Source organism: Propithecus coquereli, unplaced genomic scaffold (genome assembly GCF_000956105.1).
Source record: "Propithecus coquereli isolate 6110/MARCELLA unplaced genomic scaffold, Pcoq_1.0 Scaffold59, whole genome shotgun sequence".
NCBI classification, from domain to species: Eukaryota; Metazoa; Chordata; class Mammalia; order Primates; family Indriidae; genus Propithecus; species Propithecus coquereli.
In genome coordinates, this window is record NW_012151840.1 from 1,342,162 (window position 1) to 1,364,212 (window position 22,051).

At 52.9% G+C, this 22,051-nt stretch overlaps 2 protein-coding genes across 2 annotated transcripts in view; one reads left to right on the forward strand and one right to left on the reverse strand.

The window, feature by feature from the left end:
* Window positions 1–7,390: 7,390 nt before the first annotated feature.
* Window positions 7,391–17,201, forward strand: SH2D2A (SH2 domain containing 2A). The gene is given in 8 exon segments (XM_012658490.1): window positions 7,391–7,556; window positions 8,175–8,335; window positions 9,051–9,244; window positions 9,970–10,059; window positions 10,246–10,414; window positions 13,707–13,856; window positions 14,091–14,378; window positions 16,106–17,201. Coding segments are annotated over 8 exon segments (1,254 nt in total). The 5' UTR covers window positions 7,391–7,522; the 3' UTR covers window positions 16,274–17,201.
* A 3,965-nt stretch (window positions 17,202–21,166) lies between these two features.
* Window positions 21,167–22,051, reverse strand: part of PRCC (papillary renal cell carcinoma (translocation-associated)) — a 30,958-nt gene continuing 30,073 nt past the window's right edge. Inside the window, exon 7 of the mRNA XM_012658706.1 lies at window positions 21,167–21,608. Within this exon, the coding sequence (XP_012514160.1) occupies window positions 21,522–21,608 (87 nt within the window). The 3' untranslated portion in view covers window positions 21,167–21,521. The remainder of the gene's footprint in view (window positions 21,609–22,051) is intronic.

Below are 22,051 nucleotides of genomic sequence, written 5' to 3' on the forward strand. Positions count from 1 at the left end.
CCCGACCTGAGTGCGGTGCCTTTTACAGCTGACAGGGATCGCCCTGAGCCACTGTTCATCTTGTACCTACCATGCCTGAGTCCGGGTTGTTCCCATTTTACGTATGAGAAAACTGAGGCTTAGAGGGCCTACAGGACTTGCCGCAGTTCACAGGTCCTTACTGGTGGTGGAGCAGAGGCTCAAACAGACCCAAGTCCTACCCTCCTTTCCCAGCCGAGCAGTCGCCTGTACCACGGAAGAGTAGACCACAGTGTCCCTTCCTCCCCTACCATTCTCATCCCCTACCATGCAGGTGCCCGTGACAAACACAGGTGCGTGTGTGAAGAAAGCGTCTGCCACAACGGAAGCCGACCTGCGACAGTGCGTGAGGGGACGCGTGTGGAACCGTGCGAGAGTCGCCTGTGAAGAGGACCGGTGCGGGGAGTGGCGGAGGAGCAAGCGTGGAGTGGAGCCACCTCTGCCTGGAAGGGCTGTTGTTCTCCCAAACGTTCTTTCGTTCCCGTCTTTATATTTTTTTTTCCTCAAAATGCCAATGCACAGTTATTCAGCATCTCCTACCTGCCAGCATTTTGCCAGGCACCGGGGATTCGGCATAAATAGGAGAAGGTTACCATCTTGGAGAAGAAAGGAATGGAGAAAATAAATTCAGAAACCTATCCCTTCTGCCACTGATTCACTGTTTACTCAGTAAACCAGCTGATCCTGAGCCCACTGTAATATATTTAAAACCAGGCAAATGATCTAATTCATCAGTATCGATACTAATATTACATTTGCAAATGGATGGCCTTATAATTTTCAAAAAATTGGATATATTATACGACACTACATATTATTTTACAGAAGAAGTTTTTTTCGTAATTTCATAAGAACAAGGAACGATTTTACTAGGCTTGGTGCATTATAAATTCATGTACTAATTATATTAAAAAGCTGTGATTTAGAAACCCAACCAGACACATGCAGGCCCAAGGAAAAAAGTAGCTGTTGAAATCAGGGCTAAGGGCTGAGGGTTTCAGGCTCATAATCTCTCACTTCTAGGTCGCTTCTTTTATTACCTGCTAGTTTTCAATTAGAGGAAGAGGCACCAAAAGGTTAATATGCAATTGGTATTTCTTTTCACCCAGATATGAACTCCAAAACAGGGAGCTGAGATTTCATTTACTTTCCCCTGCCTAGTGCCTAACATGTTTGGTGTACTGAGGGCATAGAATCGATGTTGACTAAATAGATAAAGGAAGAGTAACTATAAATTAATGCTTTGGTTCTATAAATGCCTAGAGCTGTTCAGAGAAAAGACATCATGTGAAATCTAAAATATCACTGCTCCTTTCAGTAGTGTTGTAGGAGCGTGTCATGATCTCTCGCGATGTCAGCAAAGCACATTCTGCCGGGTAGAAAACCACATGCAAAGATGACTATGATTCTGCAAATGAGTCCATGTTTTGGGCTAAAATTGTTACAAAGTATACATTACTGAAAGGGTAGAGTGTGGGCTGGTGGTTAGCAAAGTGTCTTGGATTCCGGTTTCTTGAAGCTTGAAACTGAGCCAGGTGTGGTGGCACATGCCTATAGTCCCAGGTACTTGGGAGGCTGAGGCAGGAGGATTGATAGAGCCCAGGAGTTTGAGGCCAACCTGGAAAATATAGGGAAACCCTGTCTCTAAAAAAAAAATTGAAACTGATCTTTTCAGGGAAATTCCATAGAGGGCTCTTTTGCTGTAGTAACAGTTAAAGGCTTTGACAGTTCTGTTCCTTTTCCATTCTCTTCAGGTGTCTTTAACATGAAATCACTTAGTGGGAAAACAGTTAAACAGTGCCTACCCCTCTGTGGGGGCAGGGCGGGGGGAGTGTCCTTAACTCTTCGGCAGCTGTATTGGGTAGTGGTTGAGATCCCAAGATCTGAAGTCAGACCACCAGCTTCTAATCCCCTGTGTGATCCTGGGCAAGTTGCTTAACCTCCCTAAGTCCTGAATTCCACATCTGTAAAGTGAGGAGAGTAATAATAGCACCCACTTCCTGGGCCTGTTAGAAGGGACATGTGAGTTCTTACCTGTGAGGCACTTAGCACAGTGCTCGCCCATGGCAAACACTCAGGACCCGGTGGCTACATCTTTCTCCCCACCCCTATAGCCGAGAAGTCCCAAGTTGGAACCCCCAGGTTCAGATTAATGTTCTCATTGTATAACTGAAGCTAAGTCTCTTGACCTTGACCTCAGTTTTCTTGTCTGTGAAATGGTACCCGGTAATCCTCAAATCAGGCCGAATGAGGTCTTGGCAGTTATCTGTTAAATAAGAATGAATATACAAGGTAATGATGGGCTATTGTTAAAGTCTGGACACAAAGGACAAAATGGTAAAGATTAAAACTCATCTATGTTGGCTGGGCGCAGTGGCTCACACCAGTAATCCTAGCACTCTGGGAGACTGAGGTGGGAGGATCGCTTGAGATCAGGAGTTTGAGACCAGCATGAGCAAGAGCTGGTCTATTTCTATTTCTACTAAAAATAGAAAAAAAAATTAGCCGGGCATGGTGGCCCACGCCTGTAGTCCCAAATACTCAGGAGGCTGAGGCAGGAGGATCACTTGAGCCCAGGAGTTCGAGGTTGCTAGGAGCTAGGCTGAGTACTCTACTCAGGGCAACACAGTGAGACTCTGTCTCAAAAAAAACAAAAAGAGAAAAACCTCATCTATTTTATTCCCTGAAAGCAGATAGTAGGAACAAAAAAGTGCAGAAACATATCTGTATGATCCACTGCGTATTATTCTTGCTATACTGGACATAGGTCTCAGATTCCCTTAATCACCACCTTCTTTCCAAAAGGCCCAGCCTAGAGCTTGCTATAAAGAACAAGATGTTGCCCCTTGCACCTCCTAGCACTACGAAAGAGGCACAGCATTCATTCAGCCTCTCTGGATTTCAGAGGCCAGGTATGCTGCACTTGAGAATATCGCTCAACCTAGTGATTGGGTGACCCAGAAGGCTGTCAGTTCCAGTGACTCAGTTCCAGTGAGTCCCAGAGTGAGGAAGGTCCCTGAAGCAGTCCAGGCTATGGGACAAGCTGCGCTGCCTCTTGGGCTATGTGATCCAGCATGTCCCGTTGTTCTAGAAACACTGCCGTGGATAAGGGTAGTTGGAGTCTCTGGCAAGCTCCAATGGAGAACTGCAGCACATGCCCTTGGGTTCTGGAGCAAGGTCATACCTTCTCTGACACAGAATTACAGTCTGCAAAGCAGTTGCTGGTATGCTGTTGGGCCCTAACAGAGACTGAAGGCTTGACCAATGAGCACCAAGTGACCATTCAACCTGAGCTGCCCATCATAAGCTGAATGTGTTCTGATGCAATGAGTCATAAAGTTGGACATGCAGAGCAGTAATCCATTATGTGATGGAAGTGATACACGTGGACCTGGCTTGAGCTGGTCCAGAACAATAAGTAAATTACATGAGCAGGTGGTGGCCCAAACTCCCAAATCACCACCCCTGTTGTAGTACTTCTTCAGTCCACATTTATGACCTCGCGGTGAGGGTAGGGATGGTCCATATAACCAACTCACAGATGTGCTGGTACTAGTGGCAGTATGGCCCCACTCGGGTGTCCCTGAAGGACAGCGGTAAAGGGAAATCCTACCAGGGATCATATATTTGGTCATCCAGTCTTGAGATAGTTAGTGATAATCCAGAGTAAGAACATACATGAACTGCTGGGAAGTGGCAAATGCCTTGGCCAGTTGGACAGGGCTCTGAAAGGAATAAAACAGAAAGATTGGAGAAAAGGAGGCCTGGGAAAGAGATAAGTGCATTGCAGGGCCAGTATTAGGAGCATGTGCACGATCCTGAGAATGAGTGCCCACTGCCCTAGGCAGCTTGCTTCCCTCACCCAATGCCAGCCCTGTTAGATGGACCTGTGGAAGCGTGCCCTCAGGGTGCAGACCTTTGGGCCTCACACTAATGCCCACCGAAGAGCATCTGTCACAGAGGAGGCAGTGAACAACCAGTTGAGCAAGATAATGCATCCTGTGGCTGTCAGCCAGCCTTCTCTTCAGCCACCAGTGCCCCCAGGGCTGGCACAGTGGGCTGGCAAACACAGTGGACTTGGCTGTCCATGGGCTCAAGATCACGGACACCTTCTCACCCAGGTTCAAAGCTACTGCGTGCCCAGCTTGCCCACAGCAGAGGCTGACACTGAGCCCTATATCTGGTACTATTCCTTCCTTAGTCAGGGGAGAAAGCATGCAGCCACACGGTGGCAGGTTGATTACAAAAGACCCCTTCCCCTTTTGGGGGGGAAGTGATTTGTCCTCACCAGAATCATTACAAACTCCAGCACCACCACCCGTGTGCTTACAAAAAGCCTGATCTCTCAATATGGTATCCCACATTACAACACCTCAGACCAAGGAACCCATTTTATAGCAAAGAAGCCCGATGACAGGCTCATGATCACAAGGTGTACCGGTCCTACCCCATCACCCAGAATTAGTCAGCTTGATAGAATGGTGGAATGGCCTGTTGAGAGCTCAGGAAGGCACCATCTGAGGAACAATCCCTTGTGGGGTTCGAGCCTTCTCCTCCAGAATGGGGTATATGCCTTAAACCAATGCTCACAATATGCTACTGTGTCCCCTGTAACCAAAATACACAGATTGGGTATCAAGGACGAGAATTAGGTTAGCCAGGCACAGTGGCGCACACCTGTAGTTCCAGCTACTCAGGAGGCTGAGGCAAGAGGATTGCTTGAGCCCAGGAGTTCAAGGCTACTGTGAGCTATGGTCATGCATTCGAGCCTGGGCAACAGAGTGAGACCCTGTCTCTACAAATAAATAATTAAAGTTTTTTTTTGAAAAAGACTGAAATTAGGAATGGACCCTCTCACTATTACAACCAATGACTTATTTGTGAATTTGTGCTTCCTTTCACCAAAATCTTGGGATCTTCCAGGTTAGAGGTCCTAGTTAACAGAGGGAGAAGAGTTCTACCAGTTGACATAGTAAGAATCCCATTAAACTGGTAGCAGCAATTGCCACCTAGTCACTGTGGGATCCTCCTGCAGTGAACCGACAGGCAAAGGAAGACAGTTTCCCTACTGGCTAGAATAATCAGTCGTGGTTACCATGAGGAGCAAGAGTGGCTGCCACACGGCGAGGGCAGGGAGGAGAATGTTTTGTACCCAGGGATTCTCTGGGGCATGTCTTCATGGTTTCATGCCTGGTGATGACCGTAGATGGGTAGCTACACCAACCAACAAGGGACAACTAGCGGTCTACGCTTTTTGGCAACGAAGGTCCGATCACCCTACCAGGAAAACCAGATGAAGTGTGAACTGAAGGTGGGCATCTAGAATGGGTAGTAGAGGAGGGAAATGATGAACATCAAATAGAGCCTCTGGATCAGTTACAACTAAGAGGATTGTAGCCTTTTTCACTAATCTTTTTGCCTTAGTCTTTGAGAAAAACACTCTGACTACCACCTTAACGTGGGCCCTGTGGCCAACTGGACATGTCGCTCTCCTCTTGGGGAATAAGTAAGAAATTAGGAACATCTTTGCACAGAGCAAGTTCAAGCCCAAGATTGAAGTATGGGAGCTGGAGATGACGACAGGGCACAGGGGTGGGCTGCGTTGGACACAAAACTCGTACATCCCTTAGATTCTTTTAATTGACTCCTTATTTCCAAAGGGGCTGTCCGCTTCCCAAACCTCTGCCACTTCTATCAGAGCCCCTTATTTGGTGGCCAGAGCTGACTGCAGTCCCAGGAACACATGATCTTCTCGCCCCACATCTTGAGGCTATCTCTCTGAGTCACCCCTCCGTTTCTGATTAATATCAAACACCGCACAAGGGCCATGGATCTGGCTTCCTGAGTGGACGCCAAGGTACAGGCGATCAGCCTCTACGTCAGTTCCCGTGGGATAAGCTTGACCAGTGGGAAGTGGGGAGCAAGAGGGAGCTGGGCAGACAGATACATTCCTCCTTCTTTCTCCCTTCCATGGATGACTCCAAGGTGTGATTTCACCTCGTACCCTGTGTGAAGAAAGCCCGCTCTGCCAAGTGAGGATGCCTGTCAACCATCTGGCTGTCGCTGTTTGCAGCTGGGTTTGCAGTGGTAGCCAATGCGTTAACATCGTTTTGCATCTTTTTTTTTCCTTTTTTTTTTTTTTTGGCCGCACTACTCCTTTCCTCACTCTCACCACTCTGAGCTTGGTCCCTCTTCTAGAAACTACTTTCCCCACCTTGTTCAACCTGACTCATCCTCTGCAACTCAGTTCAACCTCATGTCTTTTGACATCCCAGCCCCCCACCTACATACACACACATACACCCCGAGCTAAATTTGGGGCCTCTGAGGGGAGCTCCCATAGCATCAGCCCACACCACCAACTCACTACAGCTTTAATAAGTATCTGTTAACAAGTCCGTGCCCCCACCTCATATCTTGAGACAAGGTCTTTTTTCCTCTCTCGGTTCTCAGCAAAAAGAACAGTGCCTGGTACATAGTCACAAACCTTTGGCCTAAATCCCAGTGGAATTAGTGAAAGGAAACCTAGTTTCAAGTCCCAGCTCTGACGCCAACTTCTGAGACACTGAAAGACCCTGGCCAAGGCACTTAATTCTACGAGCTTCAGTTCACCTTTCTGGGAAATGGGGATAATGTTCCCTGCCCCCTTCTTAGTTCGTGAGGATCAAATGAGAGAGAAATAGGATTGGTCCTCTGACGTGGCAGTGGGTGTAAGCACAACAGAAGTTTAAGACATCATCACTGATGTTATTAACAACAACTGCTAACAGTGTTGCTACTAATAACAACCTGCTTAGCTGGAGGAAATTCTTCTCTCTTCCTCCAGGATTGCCCAGTTTTGCCCTAGCCCAGCTCCATTATCTGCTCAAGAATGGAAGCCAGGGCCCCTCCTCCCTAAGCCCTTATCTCACAGATTTCACATGACCTCAAAAAATCCTTCCAGAAGTCTGACCCACATCCTTCCTGTTGCAGCCCCGCCCCCTCCCCTCCTCATGTCTCCTCAAAGTATAATCCTGAGTAATAATCTCCAAGAAGCCCTGAGCACCTAACAGGGCGTACCCTTCTGAGATCGACATTCCCATTCCCACCGCTCAGAGCAGGCCAAGAGACAAGGCACCTGTGGGAGATTTTTCAGGGAGAAAGCAGAAACCCAGAAAGAGAGAAAGGGAAGTACTAGTCTGGGTGAGGGAGCAGAGAAAGAATCAGGAGGGATGGAGGTCAGATAGCAGTAAGGACTTCCCAACACCTAAACGCAGAGTGACACAAATATCCACCACTGCCATACCACCACTACCTTCAGCTGCACAGCTTCCGGGGGTGGGCCAATTGCCTGACGGCTTTCCATGACGTGGGTCTTCTGTTGGGGCTAAGGCTGTGGGTAAGGTGACATTTCCTGCCTCCAGGGGCCGGGGTGAGAAGAGAGATGAGTTGCTGAGTGTGCACACCTTTCAAGAGCACACAGACACACCCTGCTCTGGCTGGGATCCCTTCATTGGCTGGCCCCATGGAGTTCCCCCTGACCCAGGTATGCCCCCGAGGTAAGTGTGAAACTTGAGAATGCTGGCGGGAGGGGGCATCAAGACCCCCATGCCCCGCTTGCTCTCCTGACCTGAGCTCCCATTTCAGAGGTGAGGGGCCCCACCCCACGCCAGACCTGGCAAGGCTGATTGGGAGGGTACCCACAACCCCTGCTCTCTCTCTGGGCCTCCATGTCCACTCATGTCCCTGGGGACAGTGGTGACAGGGCTTGCGGAGTGCTTCTTAGAGAGGAGAGAGGAGGGAGCGAGAGGATGAAGGGGACTGGGAGGCAGAGGATCTTGGGCCAGAAGAGGGGCCTGCCCTGAAGAGACTTTAGGACTTCGGGGCCATGAAAAGGCCGGCCTAATTCCCAGGCTCTCCTTCCTGGCACCCGGTTTCCCTGACAACCCCCTCCGTGGGCATTAGCTCTCTGTGCCGCCTTGGCTCCTTACTCCTTATCGCTGAGAAATCCCGCTCTGCTGTCCTGCTGCCTTTCTCCTGTTGTCAAGACCATCCCAGCCCTCCAGCTCCACGGTCACAGGCCTGTGCGGCCCCTCTGAGCCTGCGGGGAAGGCTGGGAGGCAGAGGAGAGGCCGTCCCTCTCTGAGAAACCCCAGCAGCCCTCTCTGTGCTAACAGGGAGTCCCGAAGCCCCCACCCCGACCTTCAGCACCTTCCAGCCCGTGGACTTGACCCGCAGGAGCTGCGAGGGCCTGGGCTTGCTCTCAGGGCCCAGACTGCAGACCCTGAGGGCCCAGGAGGCCCAGCCCAGCGGCACAGCCCCAGCGGGCCACTCTGGGGTGAGTTGGGGGGGCGGCATGCAGCTCCTCATCTCTCCAGCCCTCACATGGGTGTAGACTTGTGGATGGACCGAGGTCACCAAGGGAGGGAGCAGGAATGACGGGGGCTGCCCACAGGGCCGGGGCACAGAGGCAGGGAACAAAAATGGTGAGTGCCTTCTTCATGCGCTGAGTTGCCCACTTGCCCCCTTGTGGCTCCTCTGCCCCAGGAAGCTCAGGCTGAGCCCACAGGTGACCAGAAACAGGCAGAAACAGGCGTCTGCCTCTGTATGTCGGCGGGCTTCCCTTGCCCAGAGCATTCCAGATCCCCGGCTCCGTCCCTCCCCCCTGCCCAGCCATCAGGGAACCTCCTACTGCAGGGTAAGGCCCCCCCATTCTGGACTCTGGGGTGACTTCCTGCATCATCCCCCTGCATCCCCAGGCCAGGGAAAGACTCTGTCCACCCGCAAGGCCTTGATCCCTCTCTCACCTCTGAGCACAATTTAACAGCTCGCGGCTACTGGGTTAAAGGTCCGTAGGACCCAGAGGGAAGAGGAAGGAGAATCTTTGGAAACCAAAACAGCTGAAACTGAGGAAGGGATTTAAATTAGACTTTAGGAAAAACTTTTTGGTCAGTTATACCCTAAAACAGGCAGGAGGAGCTGGGTTTCAGGATAAGAAGGTGGCAGCTGACTTGGAATCAGAAGGGCCACTCATGGCTGCTTCCCACTCCTAGAACTCTTCCCCTATCCAGGTATTGCCCCAGGGCCCTGGGGCCGCCCAGCCCCCAGACCAGGCTGAGGAGGCGCCTGGGGAAGGAAGCCTGTCCCTACAGGCCGAGATCCGGGCGTGGTTCCAGAAGACCCAGGCCCACTCGCTCCTGCAGCACGGGGCGGCCCCTGCCTGGTTCCATGGCTTCATCACCCGGAGGTGAGTCACCCAGGAGGCCCAGAGGGGGGCAGGGGCAAGTGCCGGGTGCGGCAGCCAGTCAGGGGTAAATTAAGGCTACGACTCCAGGCTCCAGCTCCTGGAGTTTCCCAGGCCTTTCACTGAGGCAATTATCTCCTGGGGGAGATAATTGGAGAGGCGCCAGCTCAAAACCCTCTGTGCCTCAGTTTCCCCTCTCTTGGCTCCATTATATTCCTGTCTCCAAGGCCTCCCGTCCTCATATTTTCCACCTCTCTCTCCTGCCGTGGCTTACTCCATCTTTATCTCTGGCTATCTCCAGCCCTCTCCCCTTTCTTCCCGCCCTTGCAGATCCTCCCTCCGCCTCCATTTCTCAGCCTCACTTCTCTTGTCTCTCTTTGTTCACCTCCTCAGTTCAGCTCATGACTTCTGAAATCTAGAAGCCTAACCACCATCCCTGTGGCTATGGTCGCAGCCCCTCCAGGCTGCCCTTCCAGGGTGAGGCCAGGGGAGGAGGCAGGGCTGGGGGTGGGTCTCCTGAGTGGGTCCCCTGGCCCCTGGCCGCACCCAGTCCGAGCGCAGCAGGGGAGAGCAGCACCCACATCCTCCCTCCCCATCTTCACCCTATCCCTTCTCTGGCGGCTTCAGCATGCTGTCTTGGGGGTAGGGATCCCTCATAAGAGCCAAGGAGACAGAAGCGAGGCGGGAAGAGTCAGAGCAGGGTTCCACCTCCTCTCCGTCACCCACAGGGAAGCCGAGAGGCTGCTGGAGCCCAGGCCTCAGGGATGCTACTTGGTGCGGTTCAGCGAGAGCGCGGTGACCTTCGTGCTGACTTACAGGTGAGGGGGGCCCCGCCCCACGCCGAGCGACCTGGAGGCGGGACTTCGAGCCAATTGGAGGGGCGGGAGTTGGCGCTGGCCCCCAGCGGAGCGGAGCTCTTTGCTCAGCTGCTGCAGGTAGGGGTCACACCCCGCGCTGGTGGCCCTGGGAGAGGAAGAGGCTCTGACCCCAGTGGCGCCTTCCAGGAGCCGGACTTGCTGCCGCCACTTCCTGCTGGCCCAGCTCAAGGACGGGCGCCACGTGGTGCTGGGCGAGGACAGCGCCCACGCGCGGCTGCAGGACCTGCTGCTGCACTACACAGCACACCCGCTCATCCCCTATGGGGAGACGCTCACCGAGCCCCTGGCCCGCCAGGTACGCCCCCCGACCCTGACCCAAGACCCCAGGGTCTCAGGCTAGCGCCCTTTGTCACCCGGAGCCCAGGCGCAGGACTACAGCACCAGGCACTTTCTCATCCCCACAGACAGCCCAGCCACACCGACGTTGCCCACACATCTGCTCGGGAAGCCCTGGGAGAAACATAGGTCCTGGGGAGGAGTCCTTAAAAGACCAGCCCAGCTACACAGAGACAGAGGGGACAGGGGAGGCCAGCTGGGCACACGGCTGCTTGTTTTTTAAGTTGAGATATTTTACTGAGTACCTAGAGCGTGCCAGGTGCTGGCAGGCCCTGACAATAGACCCATGGACAAGACAGATGGGTCACAAAGCTCACCTTCCAGCTGCAAAGACAGACAAGGAACAGGAATCAAGTGTGGAGGGTGTGATGCAGGGGGGATACGGGGTGCCATTTAGCCTGGCAGGGAGCAGCGGCAGGGAGGGCCTTCCTGAACAAGTTCTGGCAGTTCTGAGGGACCGCTGTGTGCCAGGCATCCTTCGGGCACTGGGAAAATGGCAGTGAACAAAACTGACCAAAGTACTCCCACCTTAATGGAGCTTACATTCTAGTAGGAGATAGACAATGGGTAAGGAATACAAATAACAAGCAAACATTACATAGTATGTCCAGTAATGGAAAGTAAGTGCAGAGAAGAAAAACAAAGCAGTGATAGGGACTGACAGGGTTGGGACAGTTTTACATAGGGATGTCAGGAAAGGCCTCTTCAGTAAGGGGACATCTAAATAGAGACCTGACTGGAGTAAGGGGAAGAGCCATGCAGATGACTGGAGGAAAAGCATTCTAGGCAGAAGGAGCAGCAGGTGCAAAGGCCCTGAGGCAGGAGGCAGCATGACGTGTTTGAAGAATAGTGAGAGCGAGAGCGGCGAGGAAGCTAGCGTGGGCGATCAGGACCCAGGGATGGAGGCAGGACATGAGATCAGCGAGGTGAGGGAAACGGGTCCTATAGACTCTTATGTGGATTTGGAATTTTATTCTGAGTGAGTTGAGGTAGCACTGGAGAGAGTTACATGCTGAGGAGTGACATGACCTGGCAAGGTGGGGAGGGGCAAGGGTGAGGTTGCGACAGACAAGGCTACTACAGTATTTCAGGTGAGACGACAGCAGCCTGGACCTAACTAGCAGAGGTGGAGGCGTGGGCAGGGTGCAATGCTGGGGCTGGTTAGAAGGTGGAGTTGACAGCGTTTACGCAAGATTGGATGAGGATGAAGAGATGGGGTTGTCACTGACTGAGATGAAGAAGGCTATAGGAGGAACGAGTCTGGGTGGGGCGGGGAGATCAGGAGTTCAGTTTCTGACACGCACAGTTCAAGATGTCCATTTGACATTCCAATGGAGATGTCAAGTAAGCAGTTGGAATACAGAGGTCTGGGCTGGAGATAATATCTGAGAGTGATCAGCACGTAGATGGACGCTAAAGTCTTTAGAAGGGGTGAAATCTCACTCAGGAGTCAGTGTAGACGGAAAAGAAACGAAGCCCAAGTCTTCGGCATTTAGAGTTTGCAGAAATGAGGGGGAACCTACAAAGAAAATTGGAAAGAACAGTCAGAGAGGAGGAAAACCAGGAGAGGGTGATACTCTGGAAGCCAAGTGAAGAAAGTGAGTCAAGGAAGAGTGAGTGGCAATGGGTCAGGAATCGTCCATTGGAGTTAACAGAAAAAGTTGTTGGTGACCTAGACAAGAACAGCTTCGCAGAGCTTTATTGGGGTCGACTCAAAGAAGTGGGGGTAGCCGGGCGCGGTGGCTCACGCCTGTAATCCTAGCTCTCTGGGAAGGCCGAGGCGGGTGGATCGTTTGAGCTCAGGAGTTCGAAATCAGCCTGAGCAAGAGTGAGACCCCGTCTCTACTAAAAATAGAAAGAAATTAATTGGACAACTAAAAATATATAGAAAAAATTAGCCGGGCATGGTGGCACATGCCTGTAGTCCCAGCTACTCGGGAGGCTGAGGCAGGAGGATTGCTTGAGCCCAGGAGTTTGAGGTTGCTGTGAGCTAGGATGATGCCACGGCACTCTAGCCCAAGCAACACAGTGAGGCTCTGTCTCAAAAAAAAAAAAAAAAAAAAAAACAAGTGGGGGCAGTGCCTGTGGGGACCACCTCTTTTGTGAGGAATAGGCAGGGACCTGCAGATTCCCAGGCAGGGGGAGCAGCGGGTAAGGAAGTCTGGGGGTGAGCGGAGCCAGCTGGAACTAAGGAAGCTGAAGGCAGAGCTGTTGGAGTCCAAGGTCTATGCCAGGGTCACACAGGGCCTTGTCACTGAAGCTCCTGGGAGTTCGATTTATCCTGGGGCACCAGGGGACCACTGAAAGATTGCCAGGGGAGTCTGTACAATCACTCTGCTGAAGACTGGAGAATGGGTTGGAAGGGCAGGAGGATGCAGGCAGAGGAATTAGGAGGCCTGAACGAGGGTGCTGGCTACATGCGTGGAGAAAGGTGCGCGGAAGTGAAAGATATTTAGGCAGTGGAAGGAGCAGGATTTGTGTTCGATTTGATGTGGGGAGGAAGGTGGAGGTGTCGAGGCTGAGTTAGAAGGTGCTGTTTTGGCAGCAGCGTGGAGGTGCTACCTTTTGTTCGTGAAAGAAGTGCCAAGGAGGGGGTTGGAACAGGGAAAAAGAATTCTGATGTGGATCCATGAAGCCGGCAATACACCTTCACTAGGAGACATGCGCCTGATGGATGGCAGGAGCATGAGACAAGCCCTACGGCCTTGGCCTACAGAATCAGCGGGCATGTGGAGGGCGCTCATGGGCCTAGGGCTAATGCTGAGCTGAAAGCGCACCTACTGTAGGACGGAACCTTCCCTCTGGGAGGCTTATCTTTCCCAAGGCAGTCTCTGCTTTAAAAATTCTAGCTTTTATCTCCATAAATTAAGCTTCCACACCCATAGAAATAAACATGCACAACTGTCATGGAGATTGGTCCCCATGCCAATAATTTTTAAGCTAAAGATTCCTAAAGCCTTGTTGCATTTTTACAACCATAGGCACAAATGGAGACTGGCCTGGCCCGGCCCTGTGTTCCCAAAGAAATTAAGTTTAATGCTAGATATGGCCTGTGACCAGAGCAAACCCTACCTCCATCCATCCCCTCTTCCTCACCCAGGGAACACAGACCAGGCCAAATCCCTGTGTCTGTCTCCTCTCCTCCATCCTCCACTTGGACCAGATTATTCTGTCCTCCGGGATCTCCTGCCTACCCCCCAAGCCTGCCCTCTCCTACACCAAATCCTTCAGACTTCCTCCTTTCCCAGCAGATTCCAGAGCCTACAGGACTTTCCCTGAGGGCTGAAGAACCAGATTCTGGAAGCAAAAACCAGGACCCAAACTCTCAGTACAGCCCAATCATCAAACAGGGGCAGGCCCCAGCCCCAACACAAAAAGAGGGAGCCTGGGAGCCAAAGGAGGTATCACTGGGCTGGAGGGGCTGAGGGAGGAGGAGGAGCCCAGGGACAAAAAGAGGGGAGACCCCAGTGAGGGAGGTGAGGGAGGTGAGGGAGGTGAGGGAAGGAGGGAAGGGAGGAAGAAGGAAGGAGGCGGGGCCCAGAGGGGAGGAGGTGCAGGCTAGTACTTAGGCTCAGGTTTGGCCCTGCCTCAGTTGCTCTCACCTGACTCCTCCCTGGCCTTACCTTCTCTCCTAGCCCTCCCAGCTGCCCAGGCCCAAGCCTCCCATCCCCACCAAACCTCAGCTGCCCCCCGAAGTCTACACAAGCCCCCATTCGCGACCCCGCCAGGCTCCACGCCCCAAGCCCACCAACCCTATCTACCATGAGCCTGATGAACCCATAGCCTTCTACGCCATGGGCCGGGGCAGCCCCGGGGAAGCCCCCAGCAACATCTATGCCGAGGTAGAAGGTGAAGGCCCACCGTCCGTACCCGTGCACCCTGTCCCATAGAAGTGCCGGTCCAGACCTGTCCCAGGAGGCCAGGTAAGTGGGGGTGCAGAGAAAAGTTAGTCCAAGAAGGTTTTCCTGCAAACTAGACTGGGGAGGGTGGAGAAGGTCGGGATGCCTGGGTCAGGATAGAGGTCAGAGGTCTGAGGTGGTGTGGGAAGGAGCAGAATGGCCCAGGCTGCCAGCAGCCCTTTTCCAGGCCCAGAGGTTGCTCCCTGTCTTCTCCTAGGAGTCATTCAGACCTGCCTCACCTTTGCCAAGCCCCCGCCCTCTCCTACTCCACAGAGAAAATAGAGGCCCCCAGGCACGGTCCCCCTCAGCCTCTCCCCACCCGAGCCTGCATTTTCATCTGTGTCCACGTTGTCCAGCAGGCCCTCTTCAGACGCACCTGGGGCTGGCCCCACCCCGTGCCTCCCCCCTTGGCCTTCATGGCCCTGCCATCCTGGAGAAGGAGGGCACTCAGGGTCCTCTGTCATCTCAGATGAGCCCAGAGGAGGGGGCATCTGCACTCCCGACCTCCTTCCACACACTCCTCCCCTGCCATCTCCCCACGCCCATCTCCTCACTGATCAAGTCGGTATCTCCTCCTGCCATGTGTTAGACCCACTGGCCACCCCTGCCCTCTCCCTCTGCCTCTGCGCCCCTCCTCAGGCCCTTCCCCAGCCTTCCACTGCCCCAGCTCTCCCCGAGCCCTGGTGCTTGCTCACACCCACCCGCACCTCTGCCGGCTACTGCTGTCCTAGAGCCGATGTCCCTGCTCCACGTCTCCATCTAAGCTTCTCTCTGAGCTTCCGGTCAGCTCCCCGGTGTCCCACAGCCTCCCAGACTCAACACGGCCAACACCGCTCTCACCCTAGCCCCCCAGACTGCTCCCTCGCGTGTTGTGTACCCTGACTGATCGCTCTCCAGCCAGCCAACTAGCCAAGCCAGAATCCCAGGGCTCCCTCAACATCTCCTCCCTCCTCACCCCACCCTCCTCATAAGCCACTAATTCCTGCTCCGTCTCTCTTCCTAAATAGATTTTTCCTTTCCCCAGTTCCAAACCCCATCATTTCTCGTCCGGACTTTTCCAAGAGTTTCTTAACTGGTTTCCTAACCACCAGTCTTGCTACTTCTGATCCACTCTGCCCCAAGGAAGCCATAATGGTCTCTCTGAAGCAGCTGCCTGGCCCCTGAGGCCTTCCACACTTGGGTGGGGTGTCCCACCTCCTTAGCCTTAATACCACTGCTCCCATCCTCCTAGAACTGTTCATATTTCTCCAAACTCACCAAGTGGTTTCAAGCCTCCTAGGGTTCGCACCCGCCAGCCCTTCTGCCTACAGCAACTTCCTGCAAGCCCATCCTCCCACTGCCCAGCAACCTTCTAATCATCCTCAAGACCAGCTTGCCCTTCTCTGGAAAGTCTTCCCTGACCTGATCAGAGGCCACCCACTGTGCTTTACATACACCTGCCACAGATCACCTGGGGCTACGCTTCTCTTCCCATCTCCCCATCTCCCTGAGGCTCCCCCTTCCCCAGTAGAGTGTGAGCTCCCCGAAGGCAGGGCTGGGACTTATCCTCTGTTCCCAAAGCACCCAGCTTAGTGCCTGGCACAGAGCAGGTGCTCAGGAAATGTTTGTTGAATGAATGAATGAGAGGGGTTTAGACCCCCTACCTGGAAGCCAAAGTCTATTAAGACCAGATGTTTTGGTCTTGAGACTTCAGGTAGGCCTAAGAGGTAGAGGGTAGAGGGTGTGACCTAGGATTATCCTTCTCTCTGCAGAATCCAGGTGGGCCACAGCTGCATTCTGAGAACTCTGTGGCTGGACAAGGCCCTCCCTTGCCCCACAAGCCCTCATCACCCTGGAGACACACCCTTCCCCACAATCTTTCTAGATAGATGCTTCTGGACAAAGGACAGGCGTGGCTCCCCTTTGGGCCTCCTCAGTAGGCAGTGAGTCTGAACTGGGGGAGAATAACTTAGAACATCAGGTCCAAAGACCATCACTCACACCTGGGCACCCTTCTCAGGAAATATGGATGGAACAAGCAATAGGTGATCAAAGCTGGAAAGGACCTCAGCCATCATCTATTGCAAAGAAGGCAAAGATGTCATCTTGGATGCCAGCTCCAATCCATTGGTCTTGGCTGCCTAGATCACTGCATTGGAAAGGATGTTAAGGTCATATCTGAACTCAGCAGAAAAGAGCACCGTGATTGATTTGTGATGTCTGCCTTGGGTGAGGGAGGGAGGATGAGCAGCATTTCATCTGCCCTTACAGATCAAGTCCAAGTCCCTCACTGTGCAGATAAGGAAACAAAGCCAGAGAGGGATAGTGACTTGACAAAGGTCAAGGACAAGAACCCAGGCTTCCTGATTCCCATTTAGTGCTCTGTCCCTTACCCCACATCCACAAACTCTCCTCCACAGGAAACATCAAAGATTTCCTCGGACAGGAAATCTGGCTGCTTTCCAGAGTGCTGCCACACAGGGGCCTAGGTGCTGGATCCCAGCTTAACCCTGTCCCCAACAGGCCTGGCCCCCCTCAAAGAAGCCTGGAGGTCTGAGGAGCAAATGCAGAGTCCGTTGCCTCTAAAGGACATACCCACTGGCTCCCTCCTGCGAGTCCCCAAGAACCCAAGGGCTCCGTGCTTGGCGATCCTCTAAGACAGCAAGCAAGCATGCTAGGAGGGCCCTGCTGGCTCCCACTGCCCTGGTTTCTCCTCCTGGAGTCTAATTTCCTTGGCCCTGTGAGCCTTTGAGTCTGGGCCCTGGTCCAAGGCTGCTGTTATCTGAGGAATGGTTTGGTGAGAACAGATGTTAGAACTTGTTTGTTGATTCTTGTCTGGCTAATAAATCATCACCAACCACCTCCCCCCGCAGGGCTCCAAGTCCTCAGGCTCCTTCTGTCTGTCTCTGACTTTCTCTCTCCCCCATGTCGTGGAAGGTGAGTGGTTAAACTGCCATTGCAGTAGGGATAGAGGGATCTGGGGCTTGAGAGACACCTGGGCGAGGGTCACAGATCTATCAGCTGAGGGCCGGGAGACGCAAGCAGGGGACACAGACCTCTCTCTGCAAAGTATTCCTTCTCCAGCTGGGGCGGAGGCAGAGGGGACAGAGGGGTACCAGTAAAGAAAGAGGGACAGGGAGGGGTGCGGTCGAGGGGTAGCCCCTTCACCTTCTCTGCAATCCCTCTGCCAAACATGGCACAGGGGGGAGGAAGGTGTGTTATAAGCCTGTGTGTGAGTCCTTGGACAGGGATCCCCCCTGAAGTGGCTCCAGGATTCTCTGGTGTCTTCCTAGCCTCTTGGGTTTAGGCCCTTCTCCTCCATCAGGACCCCATTCCCTCTCCTGTCCCTCTTGTGATGCTTCCCCTGCCTTGTCTGCCCAGAGCCGCCTCAGGGCCAGCCTCCTGCCCCTGTGCAAAGCTTCACATTCTAGGGCTCCAACCACCTGGAGGAATACGTCCTGGGTCTTGCTTTTGTCTCAGACTGGGGGCTTTCTGAGGCAGGGCTGTGTCTGCCCCTGGAGCATTCTCAGGGTTCAAAGCAGAGACTGCCCCTCGACCCCCAATCCAGAAGCCACCCAGGCCTGGGTACTCCTGTGGTCCCATCTGTGTAGCCCGTTTTTACATACCCATTCCTACGAGAGCTTAGTTAAGGCAATCAGTGCCTGTCAGGGTCCCTCTTCCTGCCAAGTGGCCCTGGACCAGCCTGAGGCACAGAGATCCTCTAGACCCTTCCTGCAAGCCATGGTCCCTATGCCTGGGTGCTGCCACCACACACCACCCCCAGCCTGGCACAGGCGCCAGCTCCAGTGACTGGCCAATTCCCCTCCTTTCCACTCCAGTGCTAATCAGCTTAAGGAGAAATATGGTTGCTGAGTCAACAGAGTTGGGGTTCCATTTCCTTTTGTTTAGACCTCAGGTCTAAATGCCCTCCTAGCAAGAGAAGATGTGGGGAGGGAGAGAGGAGCAGATGGCTCTGCTGAAATCAGGAAGGAGGCTGCAAGTGCAAGAAAGGTCTCAGATTAGACTCAGGGAGTCACCTCGTGGCAGATTCCTTGTGGCAGAGGGAGGAGGCAGAAGAGTGGCTTACTATACAGCAAGAGATGGAAATTAGAAAGTCAGAAAACAGGATTTCCTCAGATTTTGGGGTATAACAGAAGGGGCAGGTGTGGGGAGGGGGCCAGAAATGCGTAGTGACCCTCTTGGTGTTTCTGGAGAAGCAAAGCCTGCTAGACACGGGCAGAGCGCGACCCAGGGACCTCGCCCTCCTTCGGCTCCACACAGCTTGGGGTGGTGGGAGTCCAGATGATGCCACGTCATCCAGAGCCCTCGGTTCCTGTCGTGGCACTGTGCTAACCAGCTGTGCAACCCTTGGCGGGGAACCCTTTTTCTGTGCCACTGCTCCCCACATTCCTTATGAAATGGAGACACTGCCCCACTCATTTGCACACAGGGTCGCTGGTACAGCCCCAGCCCCTTCTTCAGTGCCGCGGACGGACGCTGACGGCTCCTTCCTGCTCCAGTCTCACCTATCTGCGGTCTCTTACTGAGACGGTCTCAGTAAGGTGACCAGTGACTCTGGCTCAGGGGCAGGGGGATTGAAAGCTACTAACTCCCAAACCTCAGCTGTCCTGATTCCACAGCACATCACACCCCACAAACCGACTCGGGGACATTTGGGGGCCGGTCATCACTGAGGCCCCACCCTTACCTACCTCTACTAGTGCTCACCTGAGAGCTGAGCCCAGAGGGAGAGGAGGTAAACAAGGACAGACAGGCGCACGCAGCCCAGAGCATCCCAGCATCCCTGCCACTTCACCCAGGCCCACAGGACTTACCAGCCCCTCAATACATTGGGGCTCCTCGGACAGCAAGCTGAATACCTCTGCTGGGGTACAGACCCGACTGGGCCCCTCCTGAGGGGTCTGTGGCACTGGAAGCACTGAAACACCCTCGTTATGACAACTTGTCATCCATGTGCAAGCCTGATGCTTACAGCCCTCAGCTCCGCTGTCCTGGTCAGAGCAACGCTGCACCCCAGAGCTTTCCCGTCCTGCCAGTATCTGCCCAGGATATCTGGACCCATTTCTGACCAAGGCCTTTGCACCTCCCTCCTTCTGCCCATTGGCTGTTGCTGCCATGCCAGTTTTAGCCAATATCATTCCTTAAATCTCCCTCATCCCTGTCTTCACTCTCCTATTTATCAGAACTTGAGGCTACTACCTCCAAGAAGCCCTCCCAAACACAGCCTAACCATTTTCTAATTTGTTAGTATTTCTCAGTGTCCAGGAAACTCCAACCAAATAAAATGCCATCTTTGATAAGACTAAAGAGTGGCTTTAAAAAAAATGTGGCCTAACTACTTGAGGAGAACTGTAAGGTGGGAGGCAGGAAGACCCTCAGGGATATCTAGCCCAGTTCTGTCCATTCCCAGAAGACACTGGGTCTCGCCCCAACACCTCCTGCCTCCCAGCCCAGAGTTCTTCCGGCTACATCATGATGCTACCCCTAAAATGAGAAAGCTGAACTACTGAATCCCAGGAGTGCGCCAATTCAGGTGAGAAGGGCTGCGTCTACTGCATACTGGATACAGGACAGTAAGCATTTGACTCATTGGGATCGCAGACCTTTGGGCCCAGCTGAGCCTGCTTTACCACCTAAGATATCTAGAGGGGCAAATCTCAGAACTGGCCCCCAGTGCCTCTTGACAGTGGGAGTGGGGCCGGGGCTGATGCTCCTTGCTGAAGGATTGGCTGGATGCACAGATTTGGCCAACTACAGCCTTAGTGTCCCTGTGGGATGCAGGAGCCCTGTCTGGCTCCAACCCGAAGTAGGTCAGATTTCAGATAAGCGGGTGGTTTTCCTGTAAGTGATGAAACCCTCCTCTGTACTTAATGAGAAACAGACTCCTCAACTTACCCAGCACACAAAACCAGAAGCATGGTGAGATTCCTCACTTCGGTCTCTTCCTTCTCATCCCCAAGACCCCACCACATACCTCTTCAAACTGCCCCTCTAGCCTTAGCCTTGTCTCCCAGTCACCATGACTGCTAAACACAAATTCTTCTCAGTGTTTCCCTGCAACAATGGACTCAAGCATCTATGTCTGGTCAACAGCTCCTCCACCTGGCATCCAAGGCTCTCTTGTAGGAGTTTCTTCAATGCTACTTCCCTGCAGGAAACCGCAGCATCCAAGCCCTACTGGGGTCCTGGTACCCTTCACATTTCTCAGTGGTAGTCTGCAGTATGACCTACACACTATTTTTATGACTATCCCTACTTGAACCTTGCCCTGAGAAGAAGGAATCATGTCATCTGTCTTGTCGCTTCTGGGCATCACGGTGCCCTACAGTAACTGGAGTCTATAGACCCTGCCACCTCTTTCCCCAACAAAGTCTAGGGATCTGGAAGTCTCCAAGGATATCTATCTAGCCCCCAAGCTCTACGTGAAGTTTCCAAAACAATGCAGGACAATGACCACCAGTGTCAATTTGAATCATCTTTAGGGACAGGCATTTCATCGCTTCACCTCCTGCCGGGTGGAATTTTACATCTAACAACTCTTTCATGCCACAGAAAGAACGTCCTGACTTCTCCAGTCTCCAGAGATACCCGAGATTAGCAGTACTTTCCATATTTGCGATCACAGGCCCCTTTGAAAATCCTCCTGCCCCACACAAAATTGTGCATACAATTTGTAGGGTCTTCAATGGCCATGAACTCAGCTAGACGGTGGGTAGAGGGGAAAAAAACCAAAGCAATCATCAACACAGCTCAAGACGGTTTGGAAGGTGCTTTACATAGGTGAACACTGAGATCCAGGACAGGGCAGGCGGTGTCTGTCAGACTGAATGTTTTATTTCAACAGACATCCCTGGTTTAAAAAAAAAGGGGGAGTGGGGGGTCAACATTTCATCACATCCGACAGGGAGCAAAACTCCCATCCAAGAACTCAGAGCCCCTTCTGAGGCATCACTCGAGTCTTTGCTAGCTCCAAGACAGAAAGGAGCTGAATTTTCTTACTTTTGTTAAGAAAAATCTATCAAATGTGTTCATTCTCGCAGAGGCGAGGGCTGGGTCCTCAGGGAAAGAGATCCTGGGCTTATAGAGCAGCTGGGGTCCCAGAGGTGAAGCTGGGGGCCAAGCCAGCTGGGCTGGCAGGAGATCCTGGGAGCAATCGATTCCAGAGCCCTAGAATCCATACTTGGCTTGGGTCTGACGGCGGCTGAGCTTGTTTTCTGACCAGGTGTTCTTCAGTTCCAGCTCCCGCTCCTTAGCCTGTGGCAAGGAAGAAGGGGTTGGGGAAAGTCAGACTGGAATTCCGAGAGACATTTTCCTCTTGCCAGTGTGAGTGTCCCAATTTAAAATCTTTCTCCCATCAAAACAATTATGAGGAAATGGCAAATCCCTTGAAAGACTGCTCCAAGTAGAAGGAAAACCAAAAAGCAAAGAAAGCAAAGCAAAGAAAAGTCATCTCTTTGGGGAGCTATCAAGATTTAAGTAGAGGCCAGGCGCAGCGGCTCACACCTGTAATCCTAACTCTCTGGAAGGCTGAGACGGGAGGACTGCTTGAGCTCAGGAGTTCAAGACCAGCCTGACCAAAAGCAAGACCCCATTTTTACTAAAAATAGAAAAATTAGCTGGGGCATCAGGGCTCATGCCTGTAGTCCCAGCTACTCAGGAGGCTGAGGCAGGAGGACTGCTTGAACCCAGGAGTTTGA